This window comes from Acipenser ruthenus, chromosome 4, assembly GCF_902713425.1.
Source record: "Acipenser ruthenus chromosome 4, fAciRut3.2 maternal haplotype, whole genome shotgun sequence".
Taxonomy (NCBI): domain Eukaryota; kingdom Metazoa; phylum Chordata; class Actinopteri; order Acipenseriformes; family Acipenseridae; genus Acipenser; species Acipenser ruthenus.
The window spans coordinates 103,802,545-103,819,554 of NC_081192.1; the positions used below are offsets into that span (position 1 = coordinate 103,802,545).

The following is a 17,010-nucleotide window of genomic DNA, read 5'->3' on the forward strand; positions in this document are numbered from 1 at the left end:
ATTTCACGTCAGTGATTATACTGGTGTTTATATGCCCAACATGGCTTTAGAAGTTGTCATTTTATTTTAGGGTGGCCATGCTAGAATGAAGCAACCACATTTTGTTACTATACTGGATTCAAATGTGGGTTGCATTTTTGCAGAGGCCAGTAGTGGGACTTTGGATGTTCTAGTACTTGTTGGAGAGTAGAGGCTAAAAAAGAGAGAGAGAGAGAGAGAGAGAGAGAGAGAGAGAGAGAGAGAGAGAGAGAGAGAGAGAGAGAGAATATTGGCCAACAGAAAAGACTGGACTAGTATTAAAGAAAAATCGAGAATGAAAGAGAAGGCTCACTCTCTTGACACCAGTTGAAATTGTAATGCTCTACAACAGATGGCTTTCAACAAAGCAAAGCTATAGAATTTGAAGGCTGTATTGTAAGCACTCCAAGACAGGCATCTTAATAGGATGTCAGATGTTCCCTCGATATTGAACCAAGTGATTTGATGTCAATCCCTTTATCATTGATCAGCCTTTTAATGAGAATTGTCCAGAATGGGGATTGAAAGATAGCACCACGACTTTGTAGTACACAGAAATATGTGTAAAAAATAAATTAGCAGAGAATTCTGTATAGCTGCAATTATCCTCCCCTGTCCGTATTCTGACACACGACAGCATCACCTCTGTCTCCTGGTAGCTGTTCAAACACGATAAAGCAGATTCTGAGGCTTTGCAGGAGCTGCTTTTGCTGCTAATGAATGATAATCTGTTTGTTTTTTTTTTAAAGCAAACTATTTCCTGTTGACTGGCTGTGATTGGCAAATAGTTAGAACTGAGAGCTCAGAGAAAATTAGGAAATGCACTGAGGCATCTGTCTGGGAAATAAAGACAGTGACTTGCTGTTTTAACCGCAGCAGCTGTCAACTTCATAGATGTCTTCACTTTACGAATGAACTGATTCCTTTAGGCATAGCGACATTGAGAACGTATTCTTACGTGTACAGCATTTGGAAAGCATGTTTTCTAGTCTGTAGCATTTATAATTCCTATCTTTAAAAGCCTTTTGCTTGTTAAAACTGAATCTTTGAACTAGTAAAGATGGAGAGGGGAGGGGTAATTGTGTTACTATATTATCCAAGCTATCCTTTGCTATGCATACAACTGCAATCCCAACATGTCCTGGGCAGTTTGCACAAAGATACAGTCCGCATAATGCTCAATTTTTTTGCTCCAATACCAACACGCTTATATTATTATTAAAATATGATGTGGATTTCATTCTTTTCCTGCAGTATTTAAATACAAACAGACGCTTAACTTAACACATCATGTCAACAATGAATTGGCAAAACTGGAAATAAATCTAGTTTATTTTACTTCTTTATTTCTTTTTATTGAAGCGTTTTATTTTTAAAGGATACTAGTGTATTGTGGTGAAAAAAAGAAAAAGAATATATATATATATATATATATATATATATATATATATATATATATATATAACAAGAAAGTTCATTTGTGCACTAAGATCCTGACCAGTATAAGGCAATTACATGTAATGAAAGTGGAGTCTCTACGGCAATGCAAAAGTTCAAAATTCTTTCAGCCAACCTTTCAGTTTAGATGGCTTACCAAAAGAGTTTCTGTAGAGACATTCATGGTCGCACTCTCGTCATCTTGCTTCAAAATGATTAATTATTTAACTCCTGCTGTTTATTTTCATCAAAAAAATCTCTTTATTAATTTAAAAACATGATTATAAAAGCAAACAAACAGCGCGTTTCGACACTACCGTGTCTTCATCAGGTTCATAAGTATTTACCCCCCTTGGACTTTTCCACATTTTGAGGTGTTACAACCTGGATTTAAAATGGATTTAATTAGGATTTTTTGTCACTGATCTACACAAAATAGTCCATAATGTATTTTTCTAAATTATTTACAAATAAAAAATGAAACGTCTTGATTGCATAAGTATTCAGTCACATAATTAGTTGAATGGAGTCCACCTGTGTGCAATTAAAGTGTCACATGATCTCAGATTAAATACACCTGTTTCTGGAAGGCCCCAGAGTTTGTCAGAGAGCATATCTAAAGAAACAGAACCATGAAGACCAAGGAGCTATCAAAACAAGTCCGGGATAAAGTTCTGGAGAAGCATCAATCAGGGTTGGGTTATAAAAAAATATCCCAAACTTTGAACATCCCCTGGATCATCGTTAAATCCATTATTAAAAAATGGAAAGAATATGGCACAACCGCGACTCTGCCTAGAGAAGGCCGTCCACCAAAACTCAGTGACCAGGTAAGGAGGGCATTAGAGACGCAACCAAGAGGCCAATGGTAACTCTGAAGAAGCTGGAGAGATCCACAGCTGAGATGGGAGAAACCGTCCATGGGACAACTATAACCTGGACGCTCCACAAAGCAGGGCTTTATGGAAGAGTGGCGAGAAGAAAGCAATTGCTGAAAAAAACCCATATCAAATCCCGTTTGGATTTTGCCAGAAGGCATGTGGGAGACACAGCAAACATGTGGAAAAAGGTTCTCTGGTCTGATGAGACCAAAATTGAACTTTTTGGCCTTAGCGCAAAACGCTATGTGTGGCGCAAAGCCAACACTGCTCATCACCCTGAGAACACCATCTCCACGGTGAAGCATGGTGGTGGCAGCATCATGTTATGGGGATGCTTTTCATTGGCAGGGACTGGGAAACTGGTCAGGATTGAGGGCAAGATGGATGGAGCCAAATACAGGGAAATTCTAGAGGAAAACCTGTTTCAGTCTGCAAGAGACCTGGGACTGGGGCGGAGGTTCACCTTCCAGTAGGACAATGACCCTAAACACACAGCCAAAGCTACACTGGAGTGGTTTAAAAACAAGAACCTGAATGTCTTAGAATGGCCCAGTCAAAGCTCAGACCTCAATCCGATTGAGAATCTGTGGCAAGACTTGAAAATTGCTGTTCACCAACAGTCCCTATCCAACTTGACAGAGCTTGAGCAATTTTGCTAAGAAGAATGGGCAAAAATTGCAGGATCCAGATGTGCAAAGCTGGTAGAGACTTACCCAAAAAGACTCACAGCTGTAATTGCTGCCAAAGGTGCTTCTACCAAGTATTCACTCAGGGGGGTGAATACTTATGCAACCAACAAATGTCTTTTTTTGTTTAATTAACTTTTGTGTCACAATAAAAAATATTTTGCACCTTCAAAGTGTTAAGTATGTTGTGTAAATCAAATGGTAAAAATCCCAATTAAATCCATTTTGATTCCAGGTTGTAACACTACAAAATGTGGAAAAGTCCAAGGGGGGTGAATACTAATGCAAGGCACTGTATATACAGCTCTGGAAAAAATTAAGAGACCACTGCAAAATTATCAGTTTCTCTGGTTTTACTATTTATAGGTATGTGTTTGGGTAAAATGAACATTTTTGTTTTATTCTATAAACTACTGACAACATTTCTCCCAAATTCCAAATAAAAATATTGTCATTTAGAGCATTTATTTGCAGAAAATGACAACTGGTCAAAATAACAAAAAAGATGCAGTGTTGTCAGACCTCGAATAATGCAAAGAAAATAAGTTCATATTCATTTTTAAACAACACAATACTAATGTTTTAACTTAGGAAGAGTTCAGAAATCAATATTTGGTGACAACCTTGTACTTGGCTTGATTCATGCCAAAGCTGCCCGATTCCAGCCTTGCTGAAGCACACCCAGATCATCACCGATCCTCCACCACATTTCACAGTGGGTGCGAGACACTGTGGCTTGTAGGCCTCTCCAGGTCTCCGTCTAACCATTAGACGACCAGGTGTTGGGCAAAGCTGAAAATTGGACTCATCTGGGGGTGCTTCAGCAAGGCTGGAATCGGGCAGATTTGTCTTTGTGAAGGACGCATGAATCAAGCCAAGTACAAGGTTGTCCTGGAAGAAAACTTGCTTCCTTCTGCTCTGACAATGTTCCCCAACTCTGAGGATTGGTTTTTCCAGCAGGACAATGCTCCATGCCACACAGCCAGGTCAATCAAGGTGTGGATGGAGGACCACCAGATCAAGACTCTGTCATGGCCAGCCCAATCTCCAGACCTGAACCCCATTGAAAACCTCTGGAATGTGATCAAGAGGAAGATGGATGGTCACAAGCCATCAAACAAAGCCGAGCTGCTTGAATTTTTGCGCCAGGAGTGGCATAAAGTCACCCAACATCAATGTGAAAGACTGGTGGAGAGCATGCCAAGACGCATGAAAACTGTGCTTGAAAATCAGGGTTATTCCACCAAATATTGATTTCTGAACTCTTCCTAAGTTAAAACATTAGTATTGTGTTGTTTAAAAATGAATATGAACTTATTTTCTTTGCATTATTCGAGGTCTGACAACACTGCATCTTTTTTGTTATTTTGACCAGTTGTCATTTTCTGCAAATAAATGCTCTAAATGACAATATTTTTATTTGGAATTTGGGAGAAATGTTGTCAGTAGTTTGTAGAATAAAACAAAAATGTTCATTTTACCCAAACACATACCTATAAATAGTAAAACCAGAGAAACTGATAATTTTGCAGTGGTCTCCTAATTTTTTCCAGAGCTGTATATATATATATATATATATATATATATATATATATATATATATATATATATATATATATATAGCCTTTTTGGAATGTATACTTTAGTTAAAATCTTATTAATTGAGATGTTGTTCACTTATTATTATGCTTGTTCATGGTATTCATCACATGGGATTCAGTGTAAATGAGACCCTTGACTGTGTCTGATTCTGGAGCTTCTGAAGCCATTGAAACAGAGCACATGTTCGCATCTCAACACCTTCTACCAGTGAACCCGAAGCAAACAAGCCTATTGTATATGCTCAAGAAACCGCATGACAACAACCACTAATATTTAAATTCAAAACGAGCAGTCTGTTGTGATTAAAGAAGAAACACACACACACTCGTTGCTAAACAAAACTGTTAAAAATAAAGGCTTGTGTCTTTTTTTGGCAGTGCTAATGGTGCTTTCTTGTCATTATTTGCAGTGATGGCGCAGGAAGAAGTGGGACATACATTCTGATTGACATGGTTCTCAATAAGATGGCTAAAGGTGGGAGGCGACAGGCTTTTCTTTCTCTTAATGCTTGTGTGGTGCTGTTGCTAAGGAAACACAGAAGCCTCAACATTCACTAGAAGGCCTTGCAATAAATTAGGGGAGTGATGTAGCCTTTAGTTGATTGTTCAAAGGATGTGTATGCCATAAAAAAATGTAGACTGGTCAGAACTCATAGAATGAAAGAATTGTTAGTTAAACATCTCCTACACGCTGAACTGAAATGGTAGATTTGTAAGGATGACTTTAATTCCAATAGTATTACTGTTTTTAATGTATGTACATTTAGTTTTAGTTTAAAACTAAAGTTTCATGAGCTGCCTAATTTCACCTATAAAAATGTCGACCCATGTCAACAGTACAATTGCAAAATAAAATTGTCCGCATGTTGTATCTTTTAGCTTGTACAAGAACCAGTGCTTTGAGGAGTGAGCACATCAGCATTTTCAGCAGCTGTGGTATTTCCCCCTCCTGGTATTGCTGTTCAGATAGATGCAGTACAGAGACATATCTCCATTATCAGAACCCATTTCTCAAGAATGAGCCATGTAAAGGTTCAGAATAATCAGCACCTGCCGTTCGGAAGAGTGGACAATTTCTATCCCTTTATTAAAATATACAAATCATTGAAAATGATTTTAAATACAGTGTTTTAAGTACAAAACATGTATCTCTAAGCAAAAAAAATAAATAAGGAAAAGTTTACCAGCAAGGTTTGACTTCATCACATAAAGACATAGAATGTAATTTATTGACTCTATTGTATGATGCAATGTAAAATTCCATTCCAGCTATGGGCTTAGTGTTGCATAATACAGAACAAGTCATGTGAAACTAGCCCAAGAAACAATGAGAGCCCCCCCCCCCCCCCCTTTTGATAGGTCACCTGTTTGTTTGTTCGTGACCTGGTCCCCTTCAGCCTATAGTCTGCACAATTTAAAATCTCCTGACCGGTGATTTGGCTCTCGCCTTCATGAAAGATCAAAGGGCAAAGCGGGCATCTTAACCCTGCTGTGCAGGGCTTTTCCCAGGCTATCAAACTGTGAGGCAGCCAAGGGTTTTGTTCTGAGAGGAATTCCGGCCTAGCCTGTTAGGCCTAGCCCCTCTTTGTCTGGCCTGAGAAGTTTGAGGCCCAGATTGAAGCCCCAGCGCTCATCAACATGATCAAAGGTCTGCAGCCTGGACACACAATCTTTCTCCCTATTTTCCTTTTCTTGAAGAATGAATTGTACATTACTCAAGAATGCCATTTTTCTTTCCTCAAGGCTTTTTGTAGAGTGTTCCTCCTAACTTTAGAGTCCAACACTTCTTAACAAGAAAGTGTAAGTGCACTTTGAGACCGGGCCCAGCTGCATTACCAGCCTTCTGCTTGCTTTTTTTTTTCAATAGGCCTTTAAGGACTTCAGCTTTCCCTTGTACTTGCTTGAAGAAAAGAGATTTTTCTTTTAGCGAATCTCAAATAAATTAGTAATTATTCTGTCCTCCAATGTCTAGTTTATTAAAACGTTGACAAAAGCCCACTGAATAGAAATGCCTCAAGAACAGCAAAATAATGTATGTAAATTTAAGGCTCAAACGATTGTGTGTTAAAAGAAAAAATAGAAATGAGATGTTTTGAAAAATTTAAAACATGCCTAACTATGAATGTTTTCATAATTTTAAAACCAAACTATCTCTTTATAAAACAAAAGTCTATAATAATTCACTACAAGTTTAAAATGTTCGGAGTGTTTTTTTTGTTTTGTTGGGTTTTTTATTTCCTGTAAAGATAACTCTTTTTAAAAACACACCGAAAAAAAAAAAGAAAAAAGCATGTGCCCCATAATGCACTTGGCCCATAGCCCAGCATCCGTAGCAGGAAGATCTTCTAGTTGAGTCCTCATTTGCTCAAGACCTGGATAACGTGGCTTCTTCACGGGTATACCAGTGTTCATTAAGTAGAGAGCGTGGGCTTGTGCCAGCTTTTCACTCCATGGTGCTAAGTGTGCTGCCTTTGTGGCTGGGAACTGTGCCATCTAAACACATGTGAGGTGTGTGAGCTGGAGTGCCAGCTTCAGATTCATATATATATATATATATATAGAGAGAGAGAGAGAGAGAGAAAGAGACAGAGAGAGAGAGAGAGAGAGAGAGAGAGAGAGAGAAAGAGAGAGAGAGAGAGAGAGAGAGACATAGAGAGAGAGAGAGAGAGAGACATAGAGAGAGAGAGAGAGAGAGAGAGAGAGAGATTGAAGTTATTGGATGTTGGATGTTCCTGGGGGATAATAATTGCAATGGTGTTTTTTATTTATTTATTTTTATATATATATATATATATATATATATATATATATATATATATATATATATATATATATATATACCGTGGCTATGGTATAATTTGCCTACAAATTTAACAAAATACAGGAGACAGGTACAACATTATGTAACAAAATACAGATTCACCTGTCAAACATAAGAAATACAAAAGTAAATGGAACCAGTAGTTCAACACTTTATAAAAAATAAATAATAATTAAGATAGCATGAATGACATACAATTTGTAGTTTTAGAAGAATAAAGAAAAGATAAATAGACTCAATGCCATAATGCCTGTGGGTTTAAATACAAAGGGATAGTAGATTGTTACATCATTTACTATGTAGTAAATGGCATCACAAACACATTACATAAGAACATAAGAACTTAAGAAAGAAAACAAACGAGAGGAGGCCATTCGGCCCATCTTGCTTGTTTGGTTGTTAGTAGCTTATTGATCCCAGAATCTCGTCAAGCAGCTTCTTGAAGGATCCCAAGGTGTCATCTTCAACAACATTACTGGGGAGTTGGTTCCAGACCCTCACAATTCTCTGTGTAAAAAAAGTGCCTCCTATTTTCTGTTCTGAATGCCCCTTTATCTAATCTCCATTTGTGACCCCTGGTCCTTGTTTCATTTTTCAGGTTGAAAAAGTCCCCTGGGTCGACATTGTCAATACCTTTTAGAATCTTGAATGCTTGAATCAGATCACCGCGTAGTCTTCTTTGTTCAAGACTGAATAGATTCGATTCTTTTAGCCTGTCTGCATACGACATGCCTTTTAAACCCGGGATAAATCTGGTCGCTCTTCTTTGCACTCTATCTATGGCAGCAATATCCTTTTTGTAGTGAGGTGATCACAACTGAACACAATATTCTAAATGAGGTCTTACTAATGCATTGTAAAGTTTTAACATTACTTCCCTTGATTTAAATTCAACACTTTTTACAATATATCCGAGCATCTTGTTGGCCTTTTTTTATAGCTTCCCCACATTGTCTAGATGAAAACATTTCTGAGTCAACATAAACTCCTAGGTCTTTTTTTAGATTCCTTCTTCAATTTCAGTATCTCCCATATGATATTTATAATGCATATTTTTATTGCCTGTGTGCAGTACAATAAATATTAATGAAGAAACACCCAAATTGAATTGAACATCTTTATACAGTATACAGCAGTTCTTTCAAGACAACTTCACATTGATCTACATTTGATAAACTGTATATTTAAAAGAAAACAGTAAAGAAATGAAAAAATAAAAAGTACACATACATGCTGAATACAGTAATTACATGCCCTTTCTCTTGAAAAACCTATTTTTCGTGCTTTTCTCAATGAGAAAAGTTTCAATCTTGTTACCTCCTCACGCCTGTTGCCATGGTTGCAGTTTGTGTGAAGATGGCAACGGTTGCATACGTCACACATGATTCACACTGCAATAGGTTATCTATGAATCAGCCTTATCTTTGAATTAGCCTACCAAGGGCTTTTTTCACTGAGAGAATAACACATTGACACTGGAGAAAGTTGTGTCAGTCACTACCGAGATCGTTTTATCCGGGTAGATTTTGTAAAAGTGATCGTTCTAATAGGGCTAATTTCCATTGAAAAATTTTTTTTCTTGCGCTTGTTTTGTTAAAAAAGGGTGGGGGGGGTGCATTATAAGAAGGATATATATATATATTTTTACAAAAACTATTTGTGGCTGAATGCCCAGTCTGTGGAGGGATGCATGTATGTACAGTATTCATTTCCAATGGCCAGTCTGAATGTATTCATTTCCAATGGCCAGTCTGAATGTATTCATGTCCAATGGCCAGTCTGAATGTATTCATGTCCAATGGCCAGTCTGAATGTATTCATTTCCAATGGCCAGTCTGAATGTATTCATGTCCAATGGCCAGTCTGAATGTATTCATTTCTAATGGCCAGTCTGAATGTATTCATGTCCAATGGCCAGTCTGAATGTATTCATTTCTAATGGCCAGTCTGAATGTATTCATTTCTAATGGCCAGTCTGAATGTATTCATGTCCAATGGCCAGTCTGAATGTATTCATGTCCAATGGCCAGTCTGAATGTATTCATTTCCAATGACCAGTCTGAATGTATTCATTTCCAATGGCCAGTCTGAATGTATTCATGTCCACTCGCAGCACTGGCCCAAGGGGTGCTCAAGAGCAGGAGATTGACAGGTGCAGGCTGGATTATCTGGTGCTTTACACTCAGTCTAATTTGTGGTTTTGTTGCAGGAGCTAAAGAGATTGATATTGCTGCTACACTGGAGCACTTGAGGGACCAAAGACCAGGCATGGTGCAAACAAAGGTACTGTCATTAAACCTGCTGGGATTCGAATGCATTGTTGTGCGAGACGGGGGAGTGGAAGGGGAGGTCGTTGAGGGTTTCCATTTCTGTGCATGACTGACCAAGAAAAGTCTGTTTAAAGCACCTGCCTTCAATATAAAACATTCCCTCCTAATCTCCTTAACACATATGCCATAAGTTAATGACTTTTAATGATACTTTTTTATCAACAATTATGCTGTAAACTTTTAAAATCATAGCTGGTAATAAACGTCTATATGCATTGTTTCATAAAATTAAAATAAAAGCCAAACAACAAAAACTTTACTATCTAAATAACAACAGTTTTCCCGTCACATGTTGTAAGTCTTCCTAACAACGTCTGCTAAGAAATAAATAATAATAATAACATAGTGTCTCTGGCACATGAATGTGCCTGAAGGAATATGTTAATGGTTTACCATTCCTGTTTACCTCAAGAGCCCTGCAGAATCATATGTATGCCCTGCAAGACACAGTTTGAGAGGCACTGAGAATGGAGAAGGATTTTTAAAGCCATCTTTTTACATGTTTTTAATACCTGTCTCTGCAATAACGCACTCCAAAACAGCATAATGAAGTAGAATAAGATCCATGTTTAATCTCGAATCAGGAGTCAATACAGCCTTGGAAACAGTAATCAGAAGGACTGCTGCTCACTTGCAAGGTCTTGCATATACAGCCAAGAACACGCAGAATGGTCTCCTGTAGAGTCAGTAGGTTTGGTGTTGCTTGCACACAGAACTTGTTTTATTTCTTGACATGTGTGAATGTATTAATACGTGTTTGATGTATGTAGGTTTCGGGGGGGGGGGGGGGGGGGGAGCACACAGCTAGAACAGTGCTTATTCCTTTGTGAAACCGTTCAGATGTCACCAAATTCTGGACTCATCTTGAATTCCTGGCCATTTAAAAAACCAAATAAAAAATTGTAAGTACCTAATTCATTCATCCAGACGCGTGGCAAATTTCAAATATCTGATTACATGCCAGCAGGACGCTCTCTCACTCTCTCTCCGGAGAATTTGTTTTGATGGGTTTAAACAAACTATGCACTCTCACTGCTGAATACAAATGAGGAATAACAGGCCTTCAGAGTCATTTAAGACTGCGGATTAAAAGTCAGGTTGGAAATGTCAATTACAGCAAGTCTTCTGGCAAAATTAGACTCTGTTACTCTGTAAATGCCATTCCATTTCTGGAGTAAAGTGTGCCAGTGTTCCGGAATTTACATACAGGTTTTATAAAGTCCTCCTTTAATTAAATGTTCATTGTCTGACCCAGTGTCCTTGGGGAGGAGCATTGACCTTCTTATTTTACAAGCCAATCAGTATAACAAGGCAGTTAAAGAAGTTAAAGACATTTGGATGTCTCCTTTGTTGTTTGCTTGTTGTTTTGAATGCATTGCCGAGCCTGACTATTTTACATGGATCGAGGCCTCTAACATGTAGCTAAACAGTATTGTTTAGCTTCTGTGTGAATTGGTATTTGTAATACTTTAAAAATAAAATATCGACAGAGTTTAACAAACTGATTATTCATTTAAAAAATAAGTCTATTTAAAACCCATCAACTTAATGCCACGGTACAAAAAAGTGCTAATTTGAAGGCACCTTCATGGTAATATCATCCCTGTTTGCAAGAATACAATTTAGAGCAATTCTTAATTTAATTCCAGAAGGTTTATACCCTGAATCAGTCACGTACTGAACTTGCCTCTTTTCTCCCTTGCCTGTGTGTTTTGGCACCACCTACTGGCCCCATTTAGTAAAACTATTTATTTAAACTCCTGCCGTCTCCTCACTATGGAACAGTAAGTCATTCTTTTTACTGTGTACACTAAACTGCACTAAACTAAAGTCCTCAAACTCACAGCTGGCCAAAACATTTTGTTATAGTAAACACCTGTTTTGAAGTTAGGCGCCATAACTCCGTAATACGTTTGAGGAAAAGCTAAAAACAGAGCCCTGGTACCTTCTTCTTCTCCAGCTACTGCACTGATAAAACATGAAGCAGCTTTTGACTTGCTAGCATCTAGGTTAATGTTATAGGTACACAGGACCTGTTGTACAGCCTGAATCATTACTAGAATATAACGAGTGTTATTTTATAGGACAATTCTAGGTGATTAGGCTCAACAAGCTGGCTTAAGCCCAGAGTCTGAATGTGTTCTAACAGTATTTTTATGTTGTGATATTGCATGGCATAGAGGCAGATAACTGCTGAACATCTAACCCGAAGACCTAACTGGCTAGCTAGACGTGGAAAGATCATTGTCAAATGCCTGTCTTCTATATCTTGCCTAATGGTGTGTGTGTGAAGCTAACCTTTGTTTTTGCTAGCTTAGTTTCTCTTTGTGTCAGCAATGTGCTTTCAGACACAGAACATCCATCCTTTCTTGCACAAGATCAAGCTGATCCCACTTTACCACTTTTGTTTGGTATCCTGAGGAGTAAACATTAAAACCCAATAATAATAATAATAATAATAATAATAATAATAATAATAATAATCACTCATCCTAACACGATGATTCAGTGCTGAAATGTCGCCCTCTCTCTCCCTCCACAGGAGCAGTTTGAGTTTGCATTGACAGCCGTTGCGGAGGAGGTGAACGCGATACTCAAAGCTCTTCCACAGTGAGAGTTCAGAGCTGCTTAGGCTCCCAGAAGATTCTTCTTTAGGTTCTGTATCCTGTCAGTCAATGTTGTACGAAAAACCGGAACCTGATCTCTTAACTGTGTATCTTTTTATTGTAATCTGTTTAAAAAAAAAATACTCAAAAAGGTTCAACAGATGTTTGTTTGTTTTTTTTAAATTGTCCGAGCTAAAATTGGTTTAGATACGTCTGCCAGCTGTGGATCAGTTCAATAAATGAAAAGGGCATTTTAGTGCTATTTCCAAGAGCTTGGCCCCATTGAATTCCATTATATTCTGGCCAGGGCATTTCAATATGGTGAGGATGTAACACACATACTGTAGGCATCTTTTAATGCCTTTTAATATAAAATACGTAAACATTCTGCCATTGCAGTGATTAAAACCCAATAATAATAATAATAATAATAATAATAATAATAATAATAATAATAATAATAATAATAATAATAAATTCATCATGAAAGCTTGATCTGATCCACACTTGAAAGCTTAATTATTCCGACCTATTTAAATTATAATCGATATCAGTAAAAATATTGGTAGAAATCCAAAGTGTTTGGTTTTACTACATTTATTATTAACTACAGTTGCAGAAAGTGGTGTTAATAGCAATTAAAGAATAGTCTTCGTCTGTATATAGTCTAGTAATGTAAGACTGATCATGTAGCTTTACCATGTCACGGTTTGGTTCTCAGAGCTGCACAAGACTGCTCATGGTGCCCTGCTTTTGATTTATAAGCTGGCTGGGTGTTGTGTTTTAATTTGTGAAATGTTCTTTAAGTATTATAATTTGGTTCCCATTATGTAACTCTCTATTTTAATAAGGCTATTGAAGCTGCAGCCTCCTGCATCGTTATGTATGTGTGCTTTCATTCTTTTATGTCATTGACAAAGCCTTCTGGGGTCACTGTAAAAGTAAGCCATTGTCACAGTAACCAGTTGGCGATTCGTTATGATCGGGGTAACTTTTCTTTGTCACTGTAGTTTCAGCAAGGCCAGTGATTAGGTTGTTAAAACAAGCCTAACCTCTGTGTGAACACACTAATAAAAGATCATTGTTTTATTGAATCACAAAAAAGGTGCCATGTGCATTGAATTAAGTGAAAGAGCTATCACAGTGAACACTGAGGCTCTTTCTCTGTTATTGCACTGGATCAATGTACTGTAGATCACAGGCCTCTGTAGTATTGGCTACCTGTGCTTGCTTTGACTCCAGCTTGGGTTTTTGATGCTGGCTGCAGTCTGTCAGGGAATGAACTACGATGACCAGACTCATTTCTGCTGAGATCATAGACTGAGTGAAAATCTTTTATCTAAAAGAACTGTAGACTAGTCCTCCACCCACGGTAGTGAGGCATTCACCTAACATTTACATAAACCCATCCCTGAGTGTGACGCTGCACTGTGACCTGTTTGAAGTCTGTCCAGAAAGGGGATAGTATCATTTCAGTGATCATGATTTGAGGCTTTTCTTTGTTTAAATGTACATTTTATGATTTGACATTTACACCTGTGTCTGACTGTTACAAAAAACATTTCATTCCAGCTGGCAACTACTTGTTGAGGTTAGGTTTTGCCCTAAAAAATAAAAGCATTTTTTAATGTATTTTTTAATACCATACTAAGGATGGTTAGATCTTTTTCAACACAAGAGATATCAAAGCATACGATAGTGTCAAAATCTATTTAGAATTTCATATTGCTTGGTTAACCATCATATATAATAACTATCATACAGGATGGGCAAATTAAAAGCAAAATAAAACACACACACACACACACACACACACACACACAAATTGAGTTTAGGTAATTGTTTGTCATTTTATACAATTCTAAAGCCAAGACAATGCCTCAGTCAATCTTAAAATAATCTTTTAAACTATAATCCTACATATGCAGAAGAGTCTTTGCATTCCCCCCTCCCCCCGAGTTCTATATGCAGAAGATTCTTTGTATTCTTTTCCCCCCGAGTTCTATATGAAGAAGATTCTTTGTATTCTTTTTCCCCTGAGTTCTATATGCAGAAGATTCTTTGTATTCTTTTCCCCCTGAGTTCTATATGAAGAAGATTCTTTGTATTCTTTTTCCCCTGAGTTCTATATGCAGAAGATTCTTTGTATTCTTTTCCCCCTGAGTTCTATATGCAGAAGATTCTTTGTATTCTTTTTTTCCCCCTGAGTTCTATATGCAGAAGATTCTTTGTATTCTTTTTTTCCCCTGAGTTCTATATGCAGAAGATTCTTTGCATTCTTTTTCCCCCTGAGTTAGTAAAGACCTTGGAGGTCCAGCCATTGCTTGAGCCTCCCCTCTACAGGGCGGCTTCCTTATAGAATTGGGTCACCAAGCACATCCTTTGCCATTGTGCTGCCTCTTGAATTAAAAATGAGTATAAAAAAAGACATTGCCTGATAAAGCTTACTGTTAAACCAGCATGATCTTCTCTTGCCGAGAAGAAAGATGACTGAGATATTTTCACATTCTTGTTTTCTTTGCCTTTCAAACCATTATACTGGCCTGCTGCCCCTGTGCTATTTTCTTTTTATTTTTAATTTCAGCTTATGTATCTGTACATATCGATTCAAATTATACAAAGTATTTTGTTCTACCTATGTAAAAAAAAAAAAAAAAAAGAATCCCTTGTGAATAAAGTGTCCTGGTTTGTGCTGTGAATAATGCAATGAAGTGGACTCTTCTATGTGTGGCTTTCTCTTTGGTGTGTTCATTCTCCATTCTGCTGCCAGGACGTCATTGCTCAACATTACCTGAACCTTTCAGACTCCATTACTGGTGATAATGAACTGAAATGATGTAGTAAAGTGCCATTGTCTTGTCAGCTGTGTAACTGAAGGTCCATTACCACAGACAGGCACAATGCTGTGCTTCAGGTCTGTGCAGAGTCATCAATACATCTTGCTCGGATGGTGCAGCGTGAAGGTCCCTTCCAATGTTTTTTATGTACTTGCTGTACTAACAGCAGTCTTTTTAAAGTCTGCAGTGGGCTTTTTTTCTGCATTGAGAATAGTGACTCATTCTGTATGTCTACAGTAAAGACATTATCATTTTGCATTAGTGTCTGACCCACCCAATGGTTATGTATTATCAACAGAGGCTGAATTAATACACTGCTCAAAGGAGTGGGCATAGGAGACCCAGTTCCAGGCCCTTCTTCAGGTTTCCCTAACCAATGAGTTATGCATACTGTAATATGAATGTATAGTAGTAAGCCGTAATCAATATTGTGGGGTTCTGCATAAAAAAACAGGCAATGTTTCCAGATCATCCTGGTCATGTACAGTGACAGTTGTGTTGGCTAATTCATGAAGCCAACATCAGGATAAATATGGTGCTGTGCTATATTGCTGTCTGAATTGAGGAGTGTTCCATTATTGAGTGTTCCATTACTGAGTGTTCTATTATTGCGTGTTCTATTATTGTGTGTTCCATTACTGAGTGTTCCATTATTGAAAACATAAGTGACTGTTAAAACTAGACAAATATATGTGACCCGACTGTTACAAATACATACAGTAAAACAGCAACAGAGCTGAGAAGAAAAAATCTGAAAGGGTGACCATTGTTTTCTAATCCTTCCGAGTTGCAGTGAATTTGGGACTGTGCAATACCACCAGAGCAGCTACCCTAACTTGGGGTTACATTATTTCTATTATTTCTGTGCATAATACATATTGGCTAATTGGTTGTCTGCCTGAGAAGACATGCAGCTATATAGGAAAACATATAGATTTAAAAAAAAGCTACCTATCAGTGATGAAATAAAAGAAAAAAAGCACAAAAAAAACCCCTGTGTACCATCATCTGTGTCAGCTCACTGGCAGCTCAGAGCATGTTTTCAAACCATTTACTAGTGTCATATTGTTTTGGGAATCATATTGTTAAATCATATGCTAATGAAAAGGGTTTGTCAACATGGTACTGTCACTGTCACGGAAATGCAGTTAAACCCACTTGATGAATTAGAAAAAGCACAATCATGTGCCACTAACATGTCCTACCGCCTCAGAAAAACAGCAGTATGTTTTATTATTTGTTTATTTTGCAGGCGCCTTTATCCAAGGCAACTTACTGAGACTAGGGTGTGTGAACTATGCATCAGCGTCACTTACAACAACATCTCACTCAAAAGATGGAGCATAAGGAGGTTAAGTGACTTGCTCAGGGTCATACAGTGAGTGAGCTGGGATTTAAACCTGGAACCTTCTGGTTACAAGCCATTTTCTTTAACCACTGGACCACAACTATTGGGTACAAGTGCAGCATTGTTGGATGGACTTGATCTGCAACAGTGCTTAAGTAAACTACAGCATTCATTTAACCTTGAAAAAGTAGTGATGTATGTACAGTGTATGAGCCAGCCTCCATCCCTATCACATTCATTGACTGGATAAAATGAATAAAATATAATATGATTTGCAGATTCAGGATGGTAAGAGCTAAACAACTTCATAAATGACCCTTAAAATTTAATTGTAAAAAAAAGACCTTGCTAAAAGAAAAAAAAAGGGTGTATTGCATTCACAGGGAGAAAAATCAATTAAAGGTGTAGAAAGGGACAAATTAAACCATAGTGGCAGACAAACTAC

At 37.6% G+C, this 17,010-nt stretch overlaps 1 protein-coding gene across 2 annotated transcripts in view; it reads left to right on the plus strand.

The window, feature by feature from the left end:
• The window catches only part of LOC117400308 (receptor-type tyrosine-protein phosphatase N2-like), a 277,116-nt gene extending 262,029 nt beyond the window's left edge, over positions 1 to 15,087 (plus strand). The window contains exons 21-23 of one of the 2 annotated variants that reach the window (XM_034000071.3): positions 5,034 to 5,098; positions 9,654 to 9,727; positions 12,317 to 15,087. In XM_034000071.3, coding sequence (XP_033855962.1) covers positions 5,034 to 5,098; positions 9,654 to 9,727; positions 12,317 to 12,388 — 211 coding nt within the window. In that variant the 3' untranslated portion in view covers positions 12,389 to 15,087. Of the gene's footprint in view, positions 1 to 3,979; positions 4,547 to 5,033; positions 5,099 to 9,653; positions 9,728 to 12,316 lie in introns of those variants that run through there. The other variant, XM_059023311.1, reaches the window with a different exon arrangement.
• The last annotated feature ends 1,923 nt before the right edge of the window (positions 15,088 to 17,010 follow it).